We start from the raw sequence: 21,683 nt of genomic DNA, 5'->3' as shown, positions 1-21,683 counted from the left end.
GTAATATGAGCACAGGACTGTGGAATTCACTTCAAAGAGAAGCTAAAGCAGGTCACTGTCTTTACCAGAGTTTTCCTTGGGTGAACCTCTCTCATATGTTTCTCATTTAAAGCCTCTGAACCACTGTTTGAAAATGAAGGCCAAAGAAAGACACAAGTGCTCTACATGCAGCGCATGTCCTTTTTTTGTGCCGGAGTATATTCACAAGGGATTTAGACAATTAGCTCATTTGTTGAAAAATAGCTGTAATTTTCCAGATGCCGTTCCATTCATCTTAACATTTCTACATCGCAGTTTAACAGCTTCACATTTGGAATACCACCAAGCTATTCCTTTCCTCCTCTGCAGCACAACAGCTGTAATATTTTCAGTCACAAATCTGCCCTCTCTTTCTATTCCATGTTCCATTTATTTCTTTCCCTCTCACTGGTCACCACTACCTGCAGTAACTGATTGTTTCTCCCACCATCTATCCTTTCCTACCTCCCTTTCTCCCCATTCTCTCCCTCCCCCCACCCTTTGGCAACTGCATAACATCATCAGAAAGATCTATGACCGAACACTATTGCACTCCTATTATTCTTTCTCTCTGCAGCCTCTTTCTCCTTCAGTTGCAATCCCTCCTCCTTGTGCTTCCTACTCCCTGCCCTCTCTTTACAACTTCCAACCATTTTCACCCTCTTACTCCTCTATCTGCTCGCCTTGCTGTCCTTCTTTCCGTCCAACTCCTCCAAAAGCCCCACATGCACTGGAAGAAGTAGCCTCATTACAAACAAGGAAAATCCATTTGGAGCAGGCTTCTCCGACCCCCTCTGAACTCTCTTGAGTAAAAATGGCCCACATCTCTGCTCTTGCCTCCTCTCCGTCGTGGATTCCCCCTCTTTCTCTCTAATTATTTATCCCTGTTTCTCTGCCTTTTCTGTTTCCTAAGCAACTCACTCTCTCGCCACTATGGTCCCTGTGTTCTCACACAACCAGGTAAGGTGTCGACATTGCAATACAGAGTAGAATTTAAATACCGATTCATGTGTAAAATAGATGAAAAATTAGATGAAGTTATTCAGTTTTTAAATTGATTTTCAGTTACTAGGACAGGCCATGATAAAGTAATAATCCATTCACACAATCTAGACACCAAATCCTATCTATCTATCTATCTATCTATCTATCTATCTATCTATCTATCTATCTATCTATCTATCTATCTATCTATCTATCTATCTATCTATCTATCTATCTATCTATCTATCTATCTATCTATCTATCTATCTATCTATCTATCTATCTATCTATCTATCTATCTATCTATCTATCTATCTATCTATCTATCTATCTATCTATCTATCTATCTATCTATCTATCTATCTATCTATCTATCTATCTATCTATCTATCTATCTATCTATCTATCTATTATTCCTTATACCTGGATCATGCACACACATTTCAAATGGTGGCATTACTTCAACCAAAACATTGGTTGAAAACTGCTATAAACACAAAGGACAAAATCAGCAGGGTTAGTTGGTGATTAGCAACAGTTGACAGTATTTGAAGAGAACGACGGACCTCCAGCAAATAAATGATATGATAATAGATAGCCATGAACATAACAAAGGACAAACAAAGTTGAAAATGTGTCCAATGAGTCAACTCATGAGTTGCCTTCATGACCCAAGAGTCATCACAGAATACACGAGCTATGTCAAAAACAGCTGTCGGAGCTCCCGACGACGCTCGTGCTTACGGCTGAATCATAACCAGGTGTTAGAGCCCTGTTGTTAGGATGAACAGCGGACACTGGATTCATGAAATCTGAGAACAGACATCAAGCTGGGTAGTGTGCAGAATCTTCTGAATTCAAACAAAATAAAGCAACTGACTCGTGTCAGCGCTGTCAGTTAAATAAGACTCATCCCACCTATAAAACTGAAACTCTGTCTTATCCCCTTTACTTTTAATTTTATCGCTTTGAATTATTGCTTTTGGCAACTGAAGTTATCAGAATTTTATAAAATTTAAAACTGATAAAGTTTTCAGCTCACGGGAGTAGAAACAAACAGTTAGCAGCCTTTCCATGGTGCAAAGGGAAGCTGCATATCTGGAGGCTCACTTGAAGATATAGTTTTTAATACAAAGAAATGATTTCAGCAGCTTTAATAGTGAATGTTCAGCCCTTCATTAAGCTTCATTTGTCTGATCCTTAAGGCAAACAATTAAATGGTGCTCCTGGGTTTAAATTGGGCAGCAATGTCATACTAAAGATCTAAAGAAACAAAAAACACCTCCTTGTGCACTGTGTGTGTTAGTATGTATATCTCATGTGCCTACAGGAAACATTAATCACTTTTGTTTAGTGACCTGAAACTTATTGTGTGGGCCCCTTCAGTTAAACTAATCGATTCTCAGCAGTGGTTTAGCAGTAAGAAAATTAATCACTGCAGCACTTCCTGTCATTTTCTCCAGACTACTCCTGAAATCTTCTCTCCGCATCCTTCTTCTTCAGCTGGCTCTCATTTCTCTCCCCTCTCTCACTCTGTCTTTAAGAGCCTTTCCTTTCTTTTTACCCCTCATTCCTCCCTCCAGTGCTCTTTCTCCCTCCCTCTCTCGCTCGCTCCTTCTGCTCTGCCATCATCGCAACATCTGATTAACATATGTCTGGGCTTTCACTCCCTGTCAGCTTGCAGGCATCTGCACACATGCGAACTAACAGAGGCGCTCGCATTCACGCAGCCTCGTAAACCGTGTCTCAGGTTCAAGAGTGTAAAGGACAAAAATGGCAGCAGATTTTCACGATCCTCCTTTTAGCTACATTTATGTCCCACGCCGCCTGAGCGTGAACGTGTGCGTGCCCACAACAGGGAGGATCAGAGACAAAGCGCCTTAATGTTAGTGCAAGACAACAAGCACTAATGTTCCCTCAGTGAGCTGCTAAAAATGCCAGTAAGGGAGGAGAGAAAAAGAATTATATTAGGACAGAGACAAAGACGAGATGAAAGAGAGAAGATGTGAGTATGGGAGCGTATAAACAAAAGCAATAGCTGCTCCAGCTCTCCGGAGACACGTGGCCCCTAAAAGCACTAGCAAACCCAGTCTCTCTCTCTAAGCTCAAGTTTCATTTCAGAGACAGGAATTGATAGAATGCATTTGAGTTTATTCAATACACTGTTGGGAGCTTAACTTCATATCCCACTTCCAGTTACTGCAACCAGAGAACTCGTACTGATTAGCTTCGGCAGTAGTAACAGGAAGACATCTCATCCTAACTATCACCAGCCCATAACAGTCAGGCTACATGATCAGATTTTTTACCTGATGAGATTTTACCGGCTTAAAGCATCAATGAAATCATCTCATATGTGTTGCAGGATGCTAAAGCCTCTTTTCAAATCATCTGTTCTCCTCTGCCCAAAACTGCCTGGAATCAGGCCCACTTTCACGGCCTCATCTGCAACAAAAGCAGGTAACAACAGCAGCCGACGTAGGCAACCAAACAACTACTTTGTCGAGAGGCTTGCCAAAACGCATAATCCAGCTGACTGCAACAAAAGCTTTGCAAAACCCTGCAGACAGACACTGATGGTTGTTTGCATTGGTCTATGTTTGTAATACCCATAATCTGACCAGTTTGTTATAATGGCATCCCCTGCCATTTGAACACTTTTGTAAAAAAAAAAAAATACAAATAAAATAAAGACACACATACATCAGTGGCACCAGCACCGCAAACTGGGATACAAACCGTGCTGAGTTAAATTACTCCCTCTGCGTGTGAGTGTGTCTGTGAATGAGCATCAGGGGCTTATTTCATTCAAGAATTAAACAAGTCAATACTGTGGCTTTAAGTAAGCTTGCATATACTGTACTGTATAGCCTTCTTTCTGTGTCCTCCTGCAACCTCCTGACACCTCCCCCACGCAGGCTAATAAGGACTCATTCTCTATATATGGGTTAATATATGTGCTTAAATTCAAAACAGGCAAATAAAAGGCTTTCTTAATACGGGCGCATTAACGCACTGAATAGTCACACAATACTGATGAGGAGAAACCGTTTTGCTAAGGAGATTTCAATGGAGCGTCAAAGCTGTTTTGTGTGGGGTGGAGCCATCCTGTGTATATCATTTTGTGGGTGAAGGGTGTGTGTATGTGTGTGTGATGAGGGGTTCTATTGGAAGGAACTGAAGTGACTTTTTTTGTGGAAGACTTGGTAAACTCAATGGGGCTTTGGAGGGCCAACTCAATGATAAGTCAATGAGGTGCACTTGAATGGCGGAGTTGATGGAGTGAGACACACAGAAAATAATCTCTTTCTCTCACAGACACATACAAAGCAAAGTCCCACGGGACAGCTTCTGGCCACTCAGCGTCAGCATGTTTAATGGCACAGGGTGATATGTGCGTGAGAGAACAGAGTTAGCTAGTCGCAGAGAGCAATGCATGGTTATGTTTGTACACCATCACCAATAAGCTAGACAGTTCTGCCTCCATTCTGCTACACCCTTTTCTGTCTTCCCTGCACACTAACCCCTGCTTGTGTGCTGTCTCCATGTGAGGAGTGCCTGTGTGTGTGTGTGTCTGCACAGGCTACAGAATACACAGAACCTCACACAGTTTACACCCCAGTGGAGACTATTAGTGATCCTCTACCAGACACAGAGGGAACACATAGTCTGAGAGAGACACAGGCAAAGAGTCAAAAGTGTAGAGGAGAGAAGGGGAGAGAGAGGGTGGGGTGGCTGCGGGGGGAGAATCAAGAGGAGAAGGATGAGAGAAAGAGACAGTGACAGACTGGCACACTGATACGCAGACACACACAGATGGGAAGATAAATGAACAGATATTCTGGCAGTGCTACATAATACAGAAAGAAAGGGAAAGGGAACATCAGGGCAAACGTCAGTTCTCTTCCTCTCGCAAACCGACCAAAGATGGCCTCAGCTTTAGTGCAATCTGATGTAACTCGCCAGAAACAGTTTCAATGCTGCACATCAAACATAGTCATACCACAGTCATCAGACTGAAGAGAGAGGATATGTGAAATCTCTCCAAAATGTGTCACACTTTAAGGTGAACACTTAGTGTTATCTAACAAACTCGAGTGTATATCTTTAATTAAGCGTATATCGGCATACACGCGTCACCCCATTTGAGAGGAGAAGAGAAAAGCAGGAATAAAGAGACGCCTGAAGAAAAACAAAGGTCGAATGACAAGGTGGAAGCCAGAAAAATTGATGTAGAGGATGCAGGAGGAGGTGGTTAAAAGAGACAAGAAGGCGGAGAAAAGGAAAGAAGGCGACCAGCTTGTATAGAGGTGCAGTTGGCCACAACAGGCGCTCCACTGGGCTGCACTCAACTGCTCTCTGCCTCCTGGACACACATTACCTCTGAGAATATTTGATGTGTGCGTCCGCGTGCACGCGCGAGCACGACGGCTGCATCTGAGCAGCAACTCTGGAGGAAGGGAGGTTACATATGGGCTTGGCCTTTGTGTGCCTGTGTGTTGATGGAAGTGAGAAAAAGGCAAGCGAACTGCAAAAAGAGAGCGAGTGAAAGTGAGTGTAGTCGAAAAGGTGCAATCAGCAGAGGGGCGGAAAAAAAAAAGCGAGCAAGAGGCTCCCTGTGTGTGCGGCAGGTCCCCAGCCATCTGGACACTCCCCCCCCCCCCCCCCCCCCCTCCTCAACCCACCCCGCCCTCCACACCCACCATTCTCCTCCACCCTCCTTTTCCTCCCCTCTCCTCTGCCGACTGGTGTGCTATTCATGGCGGACCCATTTCACCTTTCAGTGTGTTACGCCCGCTCACCACAATACATGCTAATGAGGTAGAACAAATGACTTTTTTTCAGTGGGTGCATGCATGTGTGCGGCCCTGTGTGTGTGTGTGTGTGGGTGGGTGGGTGGGTGGATGGGTTGCTGAATTCTTCCAATCTCGACTGCTCGTTTCCAAACCACTTGCTTAACTGTCGAAAGAGTTGTTAATGGTTGTGCACAAACCAATTTTGTTTTCTCACCTGAAGGCACAAAATAGCTCCAGATTACTGACACCTGATCTGATGTTGCTTTGCACCGATGCTTGATTTCTAGAGCACCGCAAACATAGGCTCAGGAATCCGCAGTCTTAATGCATTTACCACTGTGTCTCAAGGACCTATAGCAAACAAACCATATAAACACAATGGCATTTAATTCCAGCTAGGGTAACCTCCACCAGTCCTATATATCCTCACACCCAGCCACCTTCTATTTATCCTCCACTGAGTGACTTGGCCCAGTTCCAATCTGATCTGCTCGGCGATGATAAAGTGGAGAGGAGACAGAGGAGGGGAGAGAGTGCACATTTACAGTTCTCTGTAGCACGGATGACAGGAGATGAATGGAGCACTTGATTTGTCGCAACAGAACACAAGACACCACAACTGACATCGGCAAGAGGAGTGGTGACAGGGAGAAAAAATAAGAAACAAGCAGGCAAGAAAAGGGAGTGCCAGGGTGCTGAAAGATTGAGGAGCAATACAGAAGACGGGAAGGGAAGAGAAGAGGAGAGCAAAGTGAAAAAGGGGACGCTTGAAAAGAATAGATGATAGCGAGAAAACAAGGGGAAAGAAAAATGCATAGCAATACAGACAGAATGACAAACAGTTTGTCAAAACCGAGCCTCCTTCGAGTCTTTCTTCAGCAAGAGCTGCTTTTCATTCGCCCTGTATCACTAGGTGGCGCTAACGATACATCTGTACACCTGCCAACCCTCTCCTCCCCCTCTTCCTCCCCCTTTACGTCTTTCCATAGTGAATCATTGTGACAGCCCGGCTTGGCAGTCATAATTAACCGAGTGCACTAGCTAGTGTAGCACTCCATGCAACACACCACAGTGAGCCAAGCACAGAGAGGACTGCTCATAGTGAGAGCTGCCACTAGGCATGATGGTCATGTTTGTGTGTGCACGCCTCTGTGTGTGTGTGTGATTAATAGTGTGTGTAGTGACAGTGTGCAGTCAACTAAGCCACATACACAGGTGGGGAAAGGAGAAGGACTTTTTGAGGCTTCTTCGAGGATCACTGCCTCTGGTCAGACATTGCTGATTAAATCAGCGTCGGGCCAAAGGTAACAAATTATCCTTTAAAATACAACTCTCTGTGTCTGTTATTGTTGCAAGGAATTCAAATTTTTAAGGCATCGGTTTAGAGGTTTGCTGATTTAATTATGCAAAACAAACAAAATAAATCATAAAGAAATATTTCAAATGTGGTGTCTTTTTAAAAACAAAAAAAATATCTGCCAGCGCAAGATTTATATATCATCGCTGCCTATTTGTGTCTCTCCCACTAAATCCTGCTCAAGAGGAAAACCATCCATTTTGAGGGCTGCATTTTGCACATGTAAAACACAGATTTGTCCTGCAACAGCTGTGGAACAAATTGTGTTATTAAGTCATTTTAACACCCAAGGCATCCAATTAAGCTACCCAATTCCCCTTATCAAAGCCACAGTTCCCCCAAAACGAGGAAAACAACTTGCATGGATGTGACTGTTTCTACAAAAATAGCCCTAAAATCAGCTTCATAGCCGTTATGTGGGACTAATGGAAATGGTGCCACAGTTCCTTTAACTAGTACAGAAACAGGAACCAGGCCATTCCTGGCTCCCCTCCCGGCCTCTGGGGCCCAGAGCCCAGCCCAGCTCGCCACACAATGGGCCAGCAGAATGAGAGGAACCTCCGGCCATCCAGAGATAGCCCTGCTGGTCAGGAACCAGAAGAAACCTGGGAGGGAGAAGAGGAGGTGGTTGTGTGTGTGTGTGTGTGTGTGTGTGTGTGTGTGTGTGTGTGTGTGTGTGTGTGTGTGTGTGTGTGTGTGTGTGTGTGTAAGCCTTAAGGATGCAAACCCAAGCAGCAAGGGAAAGGGTGGGGATGGTTGGTTGGGGTCAGGATGTGTGTAAAGGGGACAATGTTTGTGTCTGTGTGAAAGAAAGTAGAGCTGTTCAGATAAATGCCTTGCTCCCATACAAAAATAACACAAACGCGCACACACACACACACACACACATACTGCTACTCTTCTCTCTAAGGAAGTTAAAGCTTGTTTACAGGTAATTAATGCTGGGACAGCAACAGTGGGATGCAAGGTGCATGGGGGAGTGGTTGATATAAGAGGGAAGCAGGATTGGAGAATGGCGATGGGATCAGTGGCTTTTGGACCTGGCACCCACCCTGGCAAGTGACGTGTCCTATCTGGCTTTCTTAAACTGCCTGGAGCCCCAAACAGTGAGTCAGTCCAGAGGAGCATTGGTCTCTGAACCTAATGATGGGAATTAACCCCGGGGACAAACTGGAAGAAGTAAATTACATAAGAGTGAGAAGCAGGTCGTGATGTGTACCTGCTCCCAGTTCTGTTTTGGGAGGGGGGCTAGAGGTGGTGGGGGTGCTCTTCAATAAAACACAGACACATGCACATGGCGCCCACTGTTTCCATGACAACAAGTGGAGCAGATATGCTCTCTCAACTGTCAAAGGACACGCGCACACACATATATACACGTGCAGTGAAAAGAAAAAGAAAGATTGTACTAAAGTGTTTTTTTAGCATTTCATAGGTGGCTGTCATCACCGGAGTGACAGAAGAAAGAAGACTGAAGAATAAAGAGACAATGGCAGGAACCAAAAAGGAAACAGAGAAAAAAGAAACAGGCCAGGAATGCAGGATAGATACAGCTGCTGCTGAACTTAAAAAAAATATGCTGAATATATTTTTGCACAGAAAGCCGACTTTGGCTTTGGAAGTCGTGCTTAGGAGGGGCTGCTTTATTGCCAATGATGATTACAGACACCAAAAGCAATTTTGCTAAAGCTGAATTGAAATTTTTTTTTTAAAATAAGTATGAAATCTTTTTTTTTTTTTTTCCTTTGCAACTTGTGAACTAGAGTCACTGGGCTTGGCTGGCAAAATAAAACACGGTGTCCTTGCTGCTTCCTCTTGCACAAGTGTGCCATAACTTCTGTTCTCAGACACTAGAGAGAGATAGAGACAAAGACAGACTGTCCTAAATCTAAACCTCTCAGCGTCATCTGAATTGATGGTTTTTAGGGGGTAGAGGGATGTCGACGCCACACGCCGTTACACGAATGTATAACCTACACGTATTTCTGCTTCTAAATCCGTCTGTGCCGCGCATGCATTACCCGTGTGATATGTGGTGAAAGGAAATAGATCGCTTCTGTTTCAGGTCTGTGTGTCACGTATACACCAGTGTATCCTTTCATGGGGAAATTAATACCATATCAATTTTCCTTTAGTACAGGGGCTATTTTATGGTATTGGTGGATTCATGAATTTTCTTACACTGTCATATTCATATTCCAGATTCTGATTTAATTTGCCGCGCGGGAATGAAAGCACACATTTCAAATGAGACGAAGCAATAAATTCAAAATTGCTTTCCTCACGAAGCATACACGCACACATACACAAGAGCAGTTTTGTCTTTGTTCTTGTTATATACAAAAAAACACGCACACACAACCAACTATTCTTTATCGTGAAATAAAGCAGTCTCAGCTAAGTACTCTTAGCTGCAGGGAATGTCACATTTTACAAGCTTCCATCCACATCCACATACCATGCAGTATTTTCGCCTAACCTCACAATCCCCCCTTGTACTATAATTCTCAATTACAGTAGGGCAGATATATATATGTGTGTAGTATATACTGGTGCTCACATGCAGTTGTGGTAAACGCTTGCTGTGTGAACTCCTTGACAGGGGCTGGTTAAATATAGCTTGAATGATTTCATGTGTTATTTTTCCCCAAATGCAGTTTAGCATTACTGGCTGTCTAAAAGAGGAAGAAGAAAAAAACGAGACAGCAGCTCAAGGTCTAAAAGCAGAAGCTTGTATCCGAGCTAAGCAATTTGAAACTCATAAATGTTATTCAACATTGTATATGAGTCATTTCTCTCTGTCCTTTGTCTGTCACTGCCTCCGTCTCTCACGGTTGCTTGACTCTGTGGCTTCTGGCTTTGGCCCTTTAGCAGTTTAAAGTAACTCACGGCTATGTCCTACTAGCTCATCTCTGTTTCCCACTTTCTGTTTTCAGACTCTTGTTCTCGAGCTGGCACAGGCAAACAAGGTGACATCAGATCTGCAAACACAAAAACTTCACTCTCACCATCTAATAATGTGTTCTTTAAAAATCTAAAACACAGCTATTCTATCCCTGATGCCTCAAATCCGATGAAACGTGCCCTAAACAAATGCATTTAGTCTACAATAATTAGCCAAGCCCCTGTGTTTTGAATATTTCATCTCAAATAATTATTTCTTGAATATATCTGTCTCTATGTTAGACAAAAGAGAGCAAAATAGTAGATATTTTTATTCTAGAAAAGACACTTCCACTGTCTGCACCTTACATCCTCAAATGATGGATATCTAATTTTTCCCCTACTGCCTCTCCCCATTTCACCTTGCTGCACTTGTCACCGTTCACCTTTCTCGCACCCCAGTATCTGCCTCTGCTCCCCACCCTTTTTGTAATCACACTCTAATCCTTTGCAATCAATTCCCCATGAAGATACTACCCGACCCAAATAACACACACAAACAGGCAAACACACACACACAAACACACACACTCAGTGCGCCAAGCAAACAGATGTCTGCAAGACATAAAAAGCAACCAAAACCAGGATCAAAAATCATTTCAACACACTATTATTATGTTTTGTTACACGTTGGTTGGATCAGACAGACTGTGAACATCTTCGTTCATTCGAATCAAAACCACTTAAATTAACACCATATCAAGTATCAAATACAGAACAGATCGTCAAAGACAGAAAGCAACGAAATAAGTGTTAAGGAGTTGCACTGAATTATTAAAACATGTTGGCTACATTTAGGTAGAAATGTAATCCTTTTTTTATGATGGGATCAGGATGAACGTACATGTGTGCTGCGTGTGTCCCTTACCCTTGATCAGCTGGTGACTTGGGCTTGTCATTGCCCTGCCAGGCAAAAGCCCGGGGCGGTGCACGACTAATGCATTAGCGTCTTTAGCAGTTCGGGGCATCTGTCATGTGTGTGTACATGCTTTTGTGTCGCTGCATCATGTAGCCTGGGGCAAAGTGGCAAATACAAAGAGTCGTGTTTTATCTAAATATAGAAACAGATGCAGATTGTCTCCGGTTCTGCTGCGCGTAGTTTTTAACTCCCCTACTTGGTTGCTTGTCTTCATTGTCTACACTCTTTTGTTACATATGGCTGGCAATAACCAAAGCTCTACTTTCTTAACAGTTTGAGACGCCTTTCATTTTGACGAAGTGGTAAAAATGTTGCATGCTGTGGTCTTAAAATGCATTTGATGCCGTATTTTAGTATAAATGTTCACTTCATGAAATTTTATGAGACGGTGTTGTGTTACAAGAACAACACTGATTTAATAGAACATAATTGCCAGTAACAATGAGCTCAGCATGCTTTTGTTAAGTGACTAAATGACGAGAAATAGGACAAGGGTATGTGGTGGGAAAGGATGGTGCGTGTATGTTGTGTTCATTCTGACGAGGAATGGCAGCGAACGAATGTGTTTGTGTGTGTGTGCGTGTCTGGCTGCCTGTTAATATGGCATGCCACATAACGCTAAAAATATCACTCATCACATCAAACGCACACCAAGAAACTTGTAGACCACCTAACAAACACAAAGAGAGCTCTGCATGCCTTCACTTTAGATTGACAACCCTGCCATATGGTGCTGAGCTTTGTCTTTGTTTGCATATTCAGCCACTCACTGTCTGAGTTTATGAGAGACCAATTTAGCAAGCGCACACCTGTGTATTTTTAATTTTTTTTTTACATATGTGTAGTTCAGTCCTATGTGTGAGATAGCTACATTAGCAAATATAAAGTTGCAGCTGCACTCCAGTACATGATCCCTGCACAGCTGTGAATTATTATGTGGACAATTTAATGCTGCCAAAGAGGAAACAGGAAATTAAGATCGTACTTTTGTTGCACTGCTAAAGTGTCTGGCAAAATGTTTGTGTGCATCCATGCTCAAATAAAATTCCTACAAAGTGAAACGATGCAGTGCATCTCTGATGCTATCACCCTGAGTAGCAGCTTTATGCTCGTCACTCATAAATGCGTAGAAGAGGTGCAGATGGAGACCCAGGGGTGCAACCCAAATGCTTAAGGGGAAGGGGCTTTCCACTCACTAAAGCATCCTCAAACTAACATCTAGGCAGTAATTTGTCCTCCCTCAGGGGAGGCATAAAAAAACCCAGAGCCTCGAATTCTTTGCAGCTATGGAAAAAGTGAAGAGCGAACAAAAAAAAAAAAAAAGCTAAAATACTTTATCTCCGCCTCTAACTGAAAGTTATTACATTTTCTGAATGGTATGACTTTCTAATGGTTAGCATATGTGAATATGTGTGCACAGAGAGAGAGAGCAGTAGTTGAGGTTAAGTTAATAGCACAAGCAGAGGGGGAACTGGGAACCCTTGGCTTATAAAGGATACTTGTTTCCCTGCCTCACCGAAAACCAGATGTTGATAAAGAGACATAGGGGGAGGAGAGAAGACAGATGGGCAAAAAATTACCAACACTTGAGCCAAACATCTTGAAACATCTGCAAAAAAAAAAAAAAAAAAAAAAGGTACCTTACAAAAGGAGATGGATTTATGCTCTCTCTCTATCTTGGATTTTCATTGCTCCGTGAGAGCCTTTCTCCCTCCTGTGCTGTGCTGCTCTCAGTGTTACCAGGACTAAAAAGTTTTGCCGCAATCTGGAGCTGTTTAAGTCTTGGAAAAAAAAAAAGAAGCTTGGATTCTTCCACAAATGGCTCTATCATGTAGAGAAGGCAAACACGTCTGCACACTGTTGGAGTCATAAAACTTCAGAGAGTGCCGCGGGATGGGGTCCACAATCATGCAGACTAACTCGATATGAAACACTATAAATGTCAAGGTACATTGCAATATAGACGCATGTGTGTACATCCCTGCACATGTGAGGCCCAAAAACATATCATTCATATCCCATTTCTAAAAGCGGAGTTCGGTTACCATGGAGACCCATCGTCTATTGCTAGTATGAAATGCGCAGCTGAGGATGGCACGTCCATATGGTTAGAGTACGACAGAGGGGAGGAACAGATGCCTTGATTAAAGGGCTGTCAATCGCAAATCCATAAGAGCAGCTGGGGTCATGGATGTATATCAGATGACACTACAGACAGCGAGCAAGCCAGACAAAAAGATATATGTTTTTATACTGTAGGCAGATATAAAAACACACACACATTCACATGGACACTTGTGAGGAGAGGGAGCTCTACAGATCTCTATCTGTTCATCGATACACAGCTACAGCCTCACAACTAATCTCCCAGTCTGACTGAACTGCGAGAGCTTTCTCCATTTTCAGAGACTTTTTATCCCTTTTGAGAGAAACAGCAGTGAGGTTGAAGCCTGTAAGTGTAATTCTCAATTTTTGGGTGGACACAACTGCCATTAAATATACTTTTCTTTTTTTAAAGATAAAACCGACTGTGGTTTTGTTCTGTTTCTGTTCAAACAAGCACGACAGCTAGCAATGAAGCAATGATTCGGGCCATTTAAGGTTAGACTGCAGTGAGCGGTCATGTATAGGGACTGAAATTTTATGGACAGGATGGACGGGACGCACTAGAAGTTAAACAAAATGGGGCTTTTTACTTGGCCCCATTTGGAGAAAATGGACCAGCTCCTTCCATTTTTTTATGTTACCCCCACTGTCCCTTCTGCCACTCTCCCTCTTTCTCTTTGAACCAATTTCTAAAATGGCCCTCCCTTGAAATAATTGACACTCTGCGTTTATCATTTGAGGCACCTGCTGTTGGTTTGACAACAAGACAATCAGATGGAGCGACCGGCCGTCGTCCCATTGTCCCATCTCCCTGTTTGTCTGTGACACTAACTGACAACAGCTGGAAGCCCTCTCTTCCTACAATACCCATCATGCAAGTCAAATTCAAGCACAAAAGAAAAGGGCCTCATTATTTGGCTGTAGTGGTGTGATTTTAACCAGCAAGGGGAGGAAACAATGATTTAGTTGTGTCTGCCCATGGGACATAAAAGGCTGGCAGCGACTGGACGTCCAAAAAAACAGCCGTGCACGTGATTGCTCTGCCGGTGCCGATTCTATTTCATTATGAATATTAAAGAAACACAGTGTAGATTGGTGCTAGCTGTTTGAACCTCCGCTTGTATACAAATATCAGAGTAGACCACCGCAATATACAACGCGCACGCTCCTGTCTGCTAACATGCATTTTTGAACACACAGCCTCCCACATCCCCATCTCTTCTTCTCTCTTCTACTCTCTAGATGTAATTGACTGAGCACGTCAATACTCGGAGGGAAAAAAACAGAGGGTCCACTGTCTGCATCTATTGATCTACACTTCTCTCTTTCTCTCTCTCTCCCTGTCTGCTGATCTTAATTACACTCCTTTTTACCAAGCCAGGGCTCCAATCTAGCGGCTGCCCTTTTCATAAAATGTACTGTCCAAATCCATACATCAAAATTAATGAGAGTGAACCGAGCTGTAAATCAAATATCCAAGCTGATAAGCCGAGGTGGTGATCGTAAATTACATAAGTCCCTTTTCGTAAAACAAAAAAAGAAAAGGAAAAAAGAGAGAATTATTCTCACGGGTTCATTTAGGTCAGCGTTAACAATGTGAAGTTTTTACAGAGGAAGCAACCTCAGTTTAGGTGATAAAAACCGCTAAAGCGTGACAGGGGTGAGATGATGTTTCTCACTCTCTTTGTTATCTACTTCCTCTTTCTTTGTGTCTCTCTTTGTCAATTTGTCTGATTTTCTGCCTGCCTGTTTGTTTGTTTTAAGCGCTGTCTGTCTGGGCCCACTCCACCGCCTCTCTCTCTCTTTTCTCTAATACACACACACACACACACACACGCACACATACACAAAAAAACGACTTTTATGGTCAGGTTTTATGGACTGGTAGCAAAGCAAACTGGTCCATTCTTCAGCAATTGTCCTCTCGTGAACTGGGGAGAAAAAAGGCTCCTAATCGCACAGCTTCACAGCTCATACTTCCCATCAATCAAACCTCTCTGTGTGTCCTCGGGATTTGTGCGAGCGTTTGTGTGTGTGTGTGTCTGTTTGTGCTTGTAGACATTCCCACCGAATAGCATCTCAAACCTCTGCTGAATCATGAAGAAAAGCTTAGAGATGGCAGTTCAGACTCTCTTACATACAGTACACTCTGTTCCTTTTCAGATGAATCTTTACAGAAGACATAAACCACCCCCAGCCCACCAGGTCCTCTGTTTAATCTTTAAATGTAAATTGGGCGACAGGTGAATATTGAGAAGGTGAGAGATAAAGGGTAACATCTTCACTTGGTCACTTTATCGCTGCTCCACATCACTAAGAAGCGCCTATTCAATATCATTACCTTTGGCAGAGTGTAGGGGGAAACACAGTCGTGGGTATGTCCTTTTGTATTCATTGGACATACTGTATAGACACCTGCACACACACACTCACACGCACACACACAATCACATCCAGTTGCTTATCTTTTGAAATAAGAAAAGGGGCTTGTCAGGATGGCACATTGTATGTATGTGTGTTGAGTAAGTGTGTGTGTGTGTGTGTGTGTGTGTGTGTGTGTGTGTGTGTGTGTGTGTGTGTGTGTGTGTGTGTGTGTGTGTGACTGAGAGAGAGAGAGCGAGAGAGAGAAGGGAAGGCAATGTGCATTAGGGCGATTACAATATCAGCCGACTCCAGATGGAGGCAGGAAAATAAACAGTGGAAGAGAAAGAGAGAGAGAGAGCAAGGGAGAGGGAGCGAGAGCAAGGGGACAGACATCATGACAAGAAGCCTAAGAGAGAGGTTCTATATGTGTGCATTTGTTTGTGTGGAGGTCTGTCTGTGAGCGATACAGTTAGAGAAAGTAGAGTTAATTAGCAACTCAATCCGCATCTGTATACAGAGGACTGAGGAAGCGCTCTGCATGTGTGACAGTGTGTGGGTTTATATTGTCCTGGATGTGTCTATTTTGAGTGTGTACTTTAAGCCCCAGAAACCTGAGTGCAATAGATACAGCTAACCATTTACCCTAAACATATGAAAAAACTACATCTCCCATGACACGGCTGCTTTTAGATTTGCTCTGGAACCAATCTATTATCAGTTCTGGCTAAGTGAAAAAGTAAGTTAAAATAATAATTTAAAAAAATGCTAGAAAGGTAAAAATCCTCCATGAAAAATTATGAACTGTGAGGCCCTTCCCTGTCGGCCTCTTCTTCACTTGACCTATAAGTCTTATGTTATCCAGAGTAAAAACACGAACAAGGCCAATAAAATCAGTTTGTGGCGCTCACCGTTCACTTTGACATTAAATCAGACCCTGTAAAGGCCATCTCACAGCTACAATAAAACAAAGACCTCTTGCTTCTGTAAGCACAAGAGAGTGTGGACACACAAGCGCTGCGTATACAATGCAAACGGACACACACGCACACACACACAAACACACCTACCTGCAAGTCCTTTTTATACCACCGCTGCTCTTTCATGGGCGATGAAATTCAATAAGCAGTGAGGAGAACTGCCCTCTCACTGATAACCATCAATGGGGTTATCGATCTCCAAAAGCATTCATGCGTATGTGCATGCCCATGCACGTGCACGCACACTATAATTCACTCTGGGACTTGATAACAGACAGCTCTGAATAATCAGAAGAGATCTATACATCTTAAAGGAGTGCATGCAACACTGATTTTAGTATCTGGTTCGGCAGCTGATAGTTGCCCCCTGACTGCATTGCTTCAGTTCCAATCTGTGTCCAAGGCTCCACCATCTCGATCTTTATACACATTTCTGCAGTAACAGCAGCTGTGGTAAATGTGCACCAAAACCCAGTGAAAAGAATGACGAATACTGTAAAGTTTTTATGTTGTTCGTGGAGTTAGATAAGAACAGACCTTCTAGATTGACACAGCAGTTATGTGAAAATCCCAAGTAGTAGTAGCGCCAGGAAAGCCCACTTATTCTAAGCACTGAATTATACAATAAACAAACAACCAAAAATCTTTGAGAGCATACATAATTTAGAGCATATACTGTAGGCTGTATACAAACGAGGGAGCTTGTGTTAAGTTCTGTATACTAGAATCTGGCTCTGATAGAGCCAATTGAGAATGCCGAAAAAATTACAGGTGATCCGGGTTGCGCTGCTTTTGAAGTGGATTGTATTAAACCTGAGACAGTCAGCATATGAACTGTGTTGAGTCATCATCACTTATTCACCGTATAGCAAACCTGGACTGCATCCAAACGTCTGTGTGACACACTTAAAAGAAGTGCTTTGTAACTACATCGCAGCACTGGAGTCTCAGTGTAACTCTGTGCGAGACATGAAAAAAATCTCTCTCTCTCTCTTTCTAAAAGCAGTACTTCATTGTTTGTTGCTGTGATTTAAATATGTAGTATAAATTGCTAGGAAGCTATTACCAGCGCTTAACATGAAAAAACAGGGGAAACAGTGAAACCAAAGAGTGTGTGTGCATATGTGTGTGTGTGTGTACGATATCTATGCCACATTGTGAAAGTGTGCATGTGACACACACAGCCTTTCTCAGCATCACTTGTTCAATCTGCCAACCAGAGGTACGTCTACGTGTGATTCTCTGGCTGTGTGTGAAGGCGAGAATAAAATGGCTGCCATCATTTTTTGCAAGGCCGTCCATGTGTGTGAGCAGCGGTCTGATGCATTTGACCCTATAGCCCAAGAGCTGGGAGGAGGAGAAGGAGGAGGAGGAAGGAAGGAAGGAGGAGGAGGGAGAACAGGTGTGAGGCAGGCTGGTGGCTGGGCAGATGGCCCCTGGAAGTGCAATGCTGGGGAGCATGGACCGCAGAGACTTAGCAGCTATCGTTAATACAAGCCTGTTTATACAGTGCACACACATGCAGCACGCACTCACACATGTCCAATCACGTGCGCGCACACACAAATGCAGAGATAACCTGCAAACAGCACTTATCATTTACTCTCCCCTCATCAGCAGCTTTGTTTACCTTTCATTTACCCCCCCCCCCTCCCCCCCTCTTTATCTCTGTAAACACACACACTCCAGGTAATGGTCTTTTCAGTCAAGTCACTACTTTAATGGAAGTCCCAGTGTTAAAAGGATGGGAAACAAACAACTGATGGCATAATAAATGACAGCCAGAACAACCACATCACCTGGCATCGCCACTGCAGTAAATTATTAGACTAAACAGGGATTTAAAAGAAAGAAAGACAGAATTAAAAATAATCCTGAATCTTCATTTCAATGACTTAAAAGACTCACAGACACAGGATACACCTGCATCATGATATCCCAATAAAATATCTCTTTGAGAGGAGCATTTTTAAACTGCTGCCATACTTTGTTTTCTTGTTGATCAGTATATATCAGTGTCTCTTGCTCATTCTGTACCCGGTCGCCCTTATTTAGCTCATCTAAAGCCACCTCTGCTCTGTTTCATGCCTTTGACAGGACTTAACAAGCGCTCTCTTGGACGTCTACAAATGTGTACGATGCTGTGTGGGGAGCATTTGGTATGCCTAAAAAATGTCCAAAGCCCTATGGTTTTCCAGAAGATATTTTCCTCTCTCTCTAATCTGAGCCGTGAGAACAGTCGGGCATCGACAGCATGTTGTGCCATAGCAGCCTCCCTCCCTAACCCGCATGTCTGTTCTTTTCCCAGTCGGGGGAAAAGATTCCCACTGGAGTAAATATAGCCCAAAGCCTTTAATTTCAACCCTATGCCACTCCATTAAAAAAAAAAAAAAAAAAAGGGGGGGGGGAGGAATCCGTTTTCCGTTTTTGGAGATTTTCGGTTATGTGATGATGACAAAGTCGCAGCGGGTGGAGAAGGAAACTTCACATGGGTTTGAGAAGATGCGTTTGAGAGTTGTGTCAGCGCTCCGGATGATGTTTCCTTTTTTTTTCTTTTTTCTTTTTTTTTGTACTTCAAATTCAAAGTCTGAAATGCAAAGTCTCTAGAAATGCTTTCTAGGACTCCCAGGCAAAGATTAGAAGAAGCAGCTCTACACTGAACAGAACTGAGAGGCTCAGGCTGAGTTCAAAATCCTCACGCAAAAGTAAAACAAACACCCCCCCCTCCCCCCAAAAAAACATAAAGTAGTCAGTAGTAGGATTATTGTTGACTACTTGCAGGAAATATTTGTAATATTTGTCTCCGTTTCTGCAGTGAGAATAATAAAAATTGTGACTTTTTATTTTTTAAACTCCCAAGACGTTGTGTAATGTCTTTCGAAGATCAACACTTAATGTGAAGATTGCTCCACCTGAAACGAAGGTGATGACGAGACTTGGTCCGTAAACTTAAGTTGCCTGTTGCCCCAGAACAGCTGCGCATCTTGGGCACAAGCTCTTGAACTGGGAGCTGTTTTTTTTTTTTATTAAGACAGCAGCATGCTGGTTAAACAAACTAGAAAGCCAACTGTCTTCATTAATTACATTTCTAGATAATTAGCAGGCAATAGCCGGAGTATTTTCACTTTCTCTAATTTTTTGAGCGATAAATGTAATGTGAGACACATCAGCGCTGATTGCTCGGTCTTTTTCTCCCATTAGAATGAAACACGATTATGCACAAAACAAACGCACCGTTTCTATGTGAAACAGATCTGCACATAATCTCGGGCAATAAAAACATTTCTCTAACAAAAAAGAAATGCACTCCCTGGCGATTATGTATTTATTGTATTATAATTTTTAGGGGGGTTTGGACTGCAGCGCAGTCTGCTTAATTTACATTAATATATAAATATATATCAAAGTAGAAATAAAACAAAATCTCAGTTAGGTGTGTTGAGTATTTTGTGATATATTTCGTAATTCGGGCGCACACGTGTGCATACGAAGTCACAAAACACTCCAATAAGGCGTGAATTGGGAAATATTAACATTATTATTAATAGAGAGAACACTTACACTGAAAAGAGGCAGAAATTCCCACCATGCGGCACGTCGATGTGAGAGGGCTAAATAATTTCCAGTCCTTTTGACTCCGCGCAAGGTCCCCTCGATGATCCGCCTGTATCGGGAAGACGAAAACTACAGTCCAGCCAGCTTTCAGGGGCTCTGGTGGTATACTCCCAGCAGCTCAGAAATGTGGTTCAAACTCCGACAAAAGAAAGAAAAAGGGCACCTCTCGGCTTGCAATAAGTGATCAGTCACTGGGGATATGCAGTGTGGGAGAATCGGGAATCTTGTAAAAAGCGCAGAGGTAAAGGAGGAGAGATGAGAAACAGATGCAGAGGGAGGATGCTGTACTGCGCAGGGGCACCCTGTCTGAGTTCTTCTTCTTCTTCTTTTTTTAAACCCGTCTTCTTACTTTCCTCCGAAATCCCTTAAGCGTCAGTTTCGATTCCGGAAAAAAATCAGTTTTTATATGTGAGAAAAAAATCATCCACACACCCTCGGACTCGGGCTCCTTGTGTTCTGCTTCTCCGTTGGCGTGGGGAAGAGGAGTAGCGACACTCTGCCTCCAGTCGGCGGTGCGCAGCAGAGCCAGGTGGCGATGGGCGGGACTGAAGCGCTGCTGAGGAGGGGAGCAGGAGGAGGAGGAGGTGGGGGCGACTGGGCAGCAGCCAGCATCTGTGTGCCCTAAACAGGTTGGAAAACGCAGTTTCCGGTCAGAAGTGTTTTCTTTAGTGTCTGTGGCATTAAAGGATTTTCACTTGAAGCGAGGTAGCCCCTAAAACTCCTTTCTAAAGTCCTTTAGTCATTACTGGATAGGTAGGTGATTTTCCAAGTCTGCCGTAATTTACATGCCAGTACATGTATATTCAACAGCATCATTAGCCATTGCAGTCACGATTAGCTTTCATAGTTCAGTTAAAGGGTAAGTCGGTCCAGTGTAGGCTACTCTTTTAAAAATATATCCCTGAGGCGTCATCCAAGTGCTTAAAATTCCGAGTTTTTGTTAGGATACCATGCTGAAAATACTTTGAATTTGTATTTTCAATTTGCATGTAAAATGTAACCCAAGTGAAAATGTCAGAATCTCAAAAAAAACAAAAATCTTGTTATATTGACGTGGAAAATGTTCTCTAATGCTACTAAATATAGTTCCACAGGTCTGACAGGGAAAAGGATTTTTTACTTAAACAGTGACAGAAACTTCCACATTAAAACTCTAGCTATGTTTCGACCAATGAGGAGAGCTCTCATGAATTTATGCACAAAGTAAATACCATATTTTTCTGCATTGTTTTTGCTTGTTGGAGGTTTGGCAGGTGCTCCTTTAACTGAGTCATCACTGAGCCCTCTTCTGCTGAAAGGGCACACAGCGAGGTATCAAAATGCAATTAACAGTAGGGGATAGAAACATGCATTCATTCTTCTTATCTTCTAAATAAATGATCTAGTTTTTTATTTTTTAGTCTGGGGAGCCCTTTGACCACTGAACCACTTACACACACAGTTGAGTGTCATGGACCGAATCCAGCCAGCTGGGTGCTCGAGGACCTGGTTTACTATTGTGTGGATGTCTGAAGCCAAAAAAAAAAAAAAAAAAGTAGAGCTGTGTGAGCCATGTCTCCACTTTATGTACACTCTCTCTCTCTCGTTCTCTCTGTCTCTCTTTC

General features: G+C 43.0%; 1 protein-coding gene across 4 annotated transcripts in view; it reads right to left on the bottom strand.

Annotated features, from left to right (window-relative positions):
• Positions 1-20,577, bottom strand: part of runx1t1 (RUNX1 partner transcriptional co-repressor 1) — a 53,443-nt gene extending 32,866 nt beyond the window's left edge. For all 4 annotated transcript variants that reach the window (XM_026155663.2, XM_026155666.2, XM_026155665.2 and 1 more), the window contains exon 1: positions 20,026-20,577. In XM_026155663.2, the coding sequence (XP_026011448.1) occupies positions 20,026-20,053 (28 nt within the window). In that variant the 5' untranslated portion in view covers positions 20,054-20,577. The remainder of the gene's footprint in view (positions 1-20,025) is intronic.
• Positions 20,578-21,683: the final 1,106 nt, after the last annotated feature.

The sequence above is a fragment of the Astatotilapia calliptera genome, chromosome 22, assembly GCF_964374335.1.
Source record: "Astatotilapia calliptera chromosome 22, fAstCal68.1, whole genome shotgun sequence".
Taxonomy (NCBI): domain Eukaryota; kingdom Metazoa; phylum Chordata; class Actinopteri; order Cichliformes; family Cichlidae; genus Astatotilapia; species Astatotilapia calliptera.
Note: the sequence above shows the minus strand (reverse complement) of the source record. Positions and strands in the feature narration are given on the sequence as shown.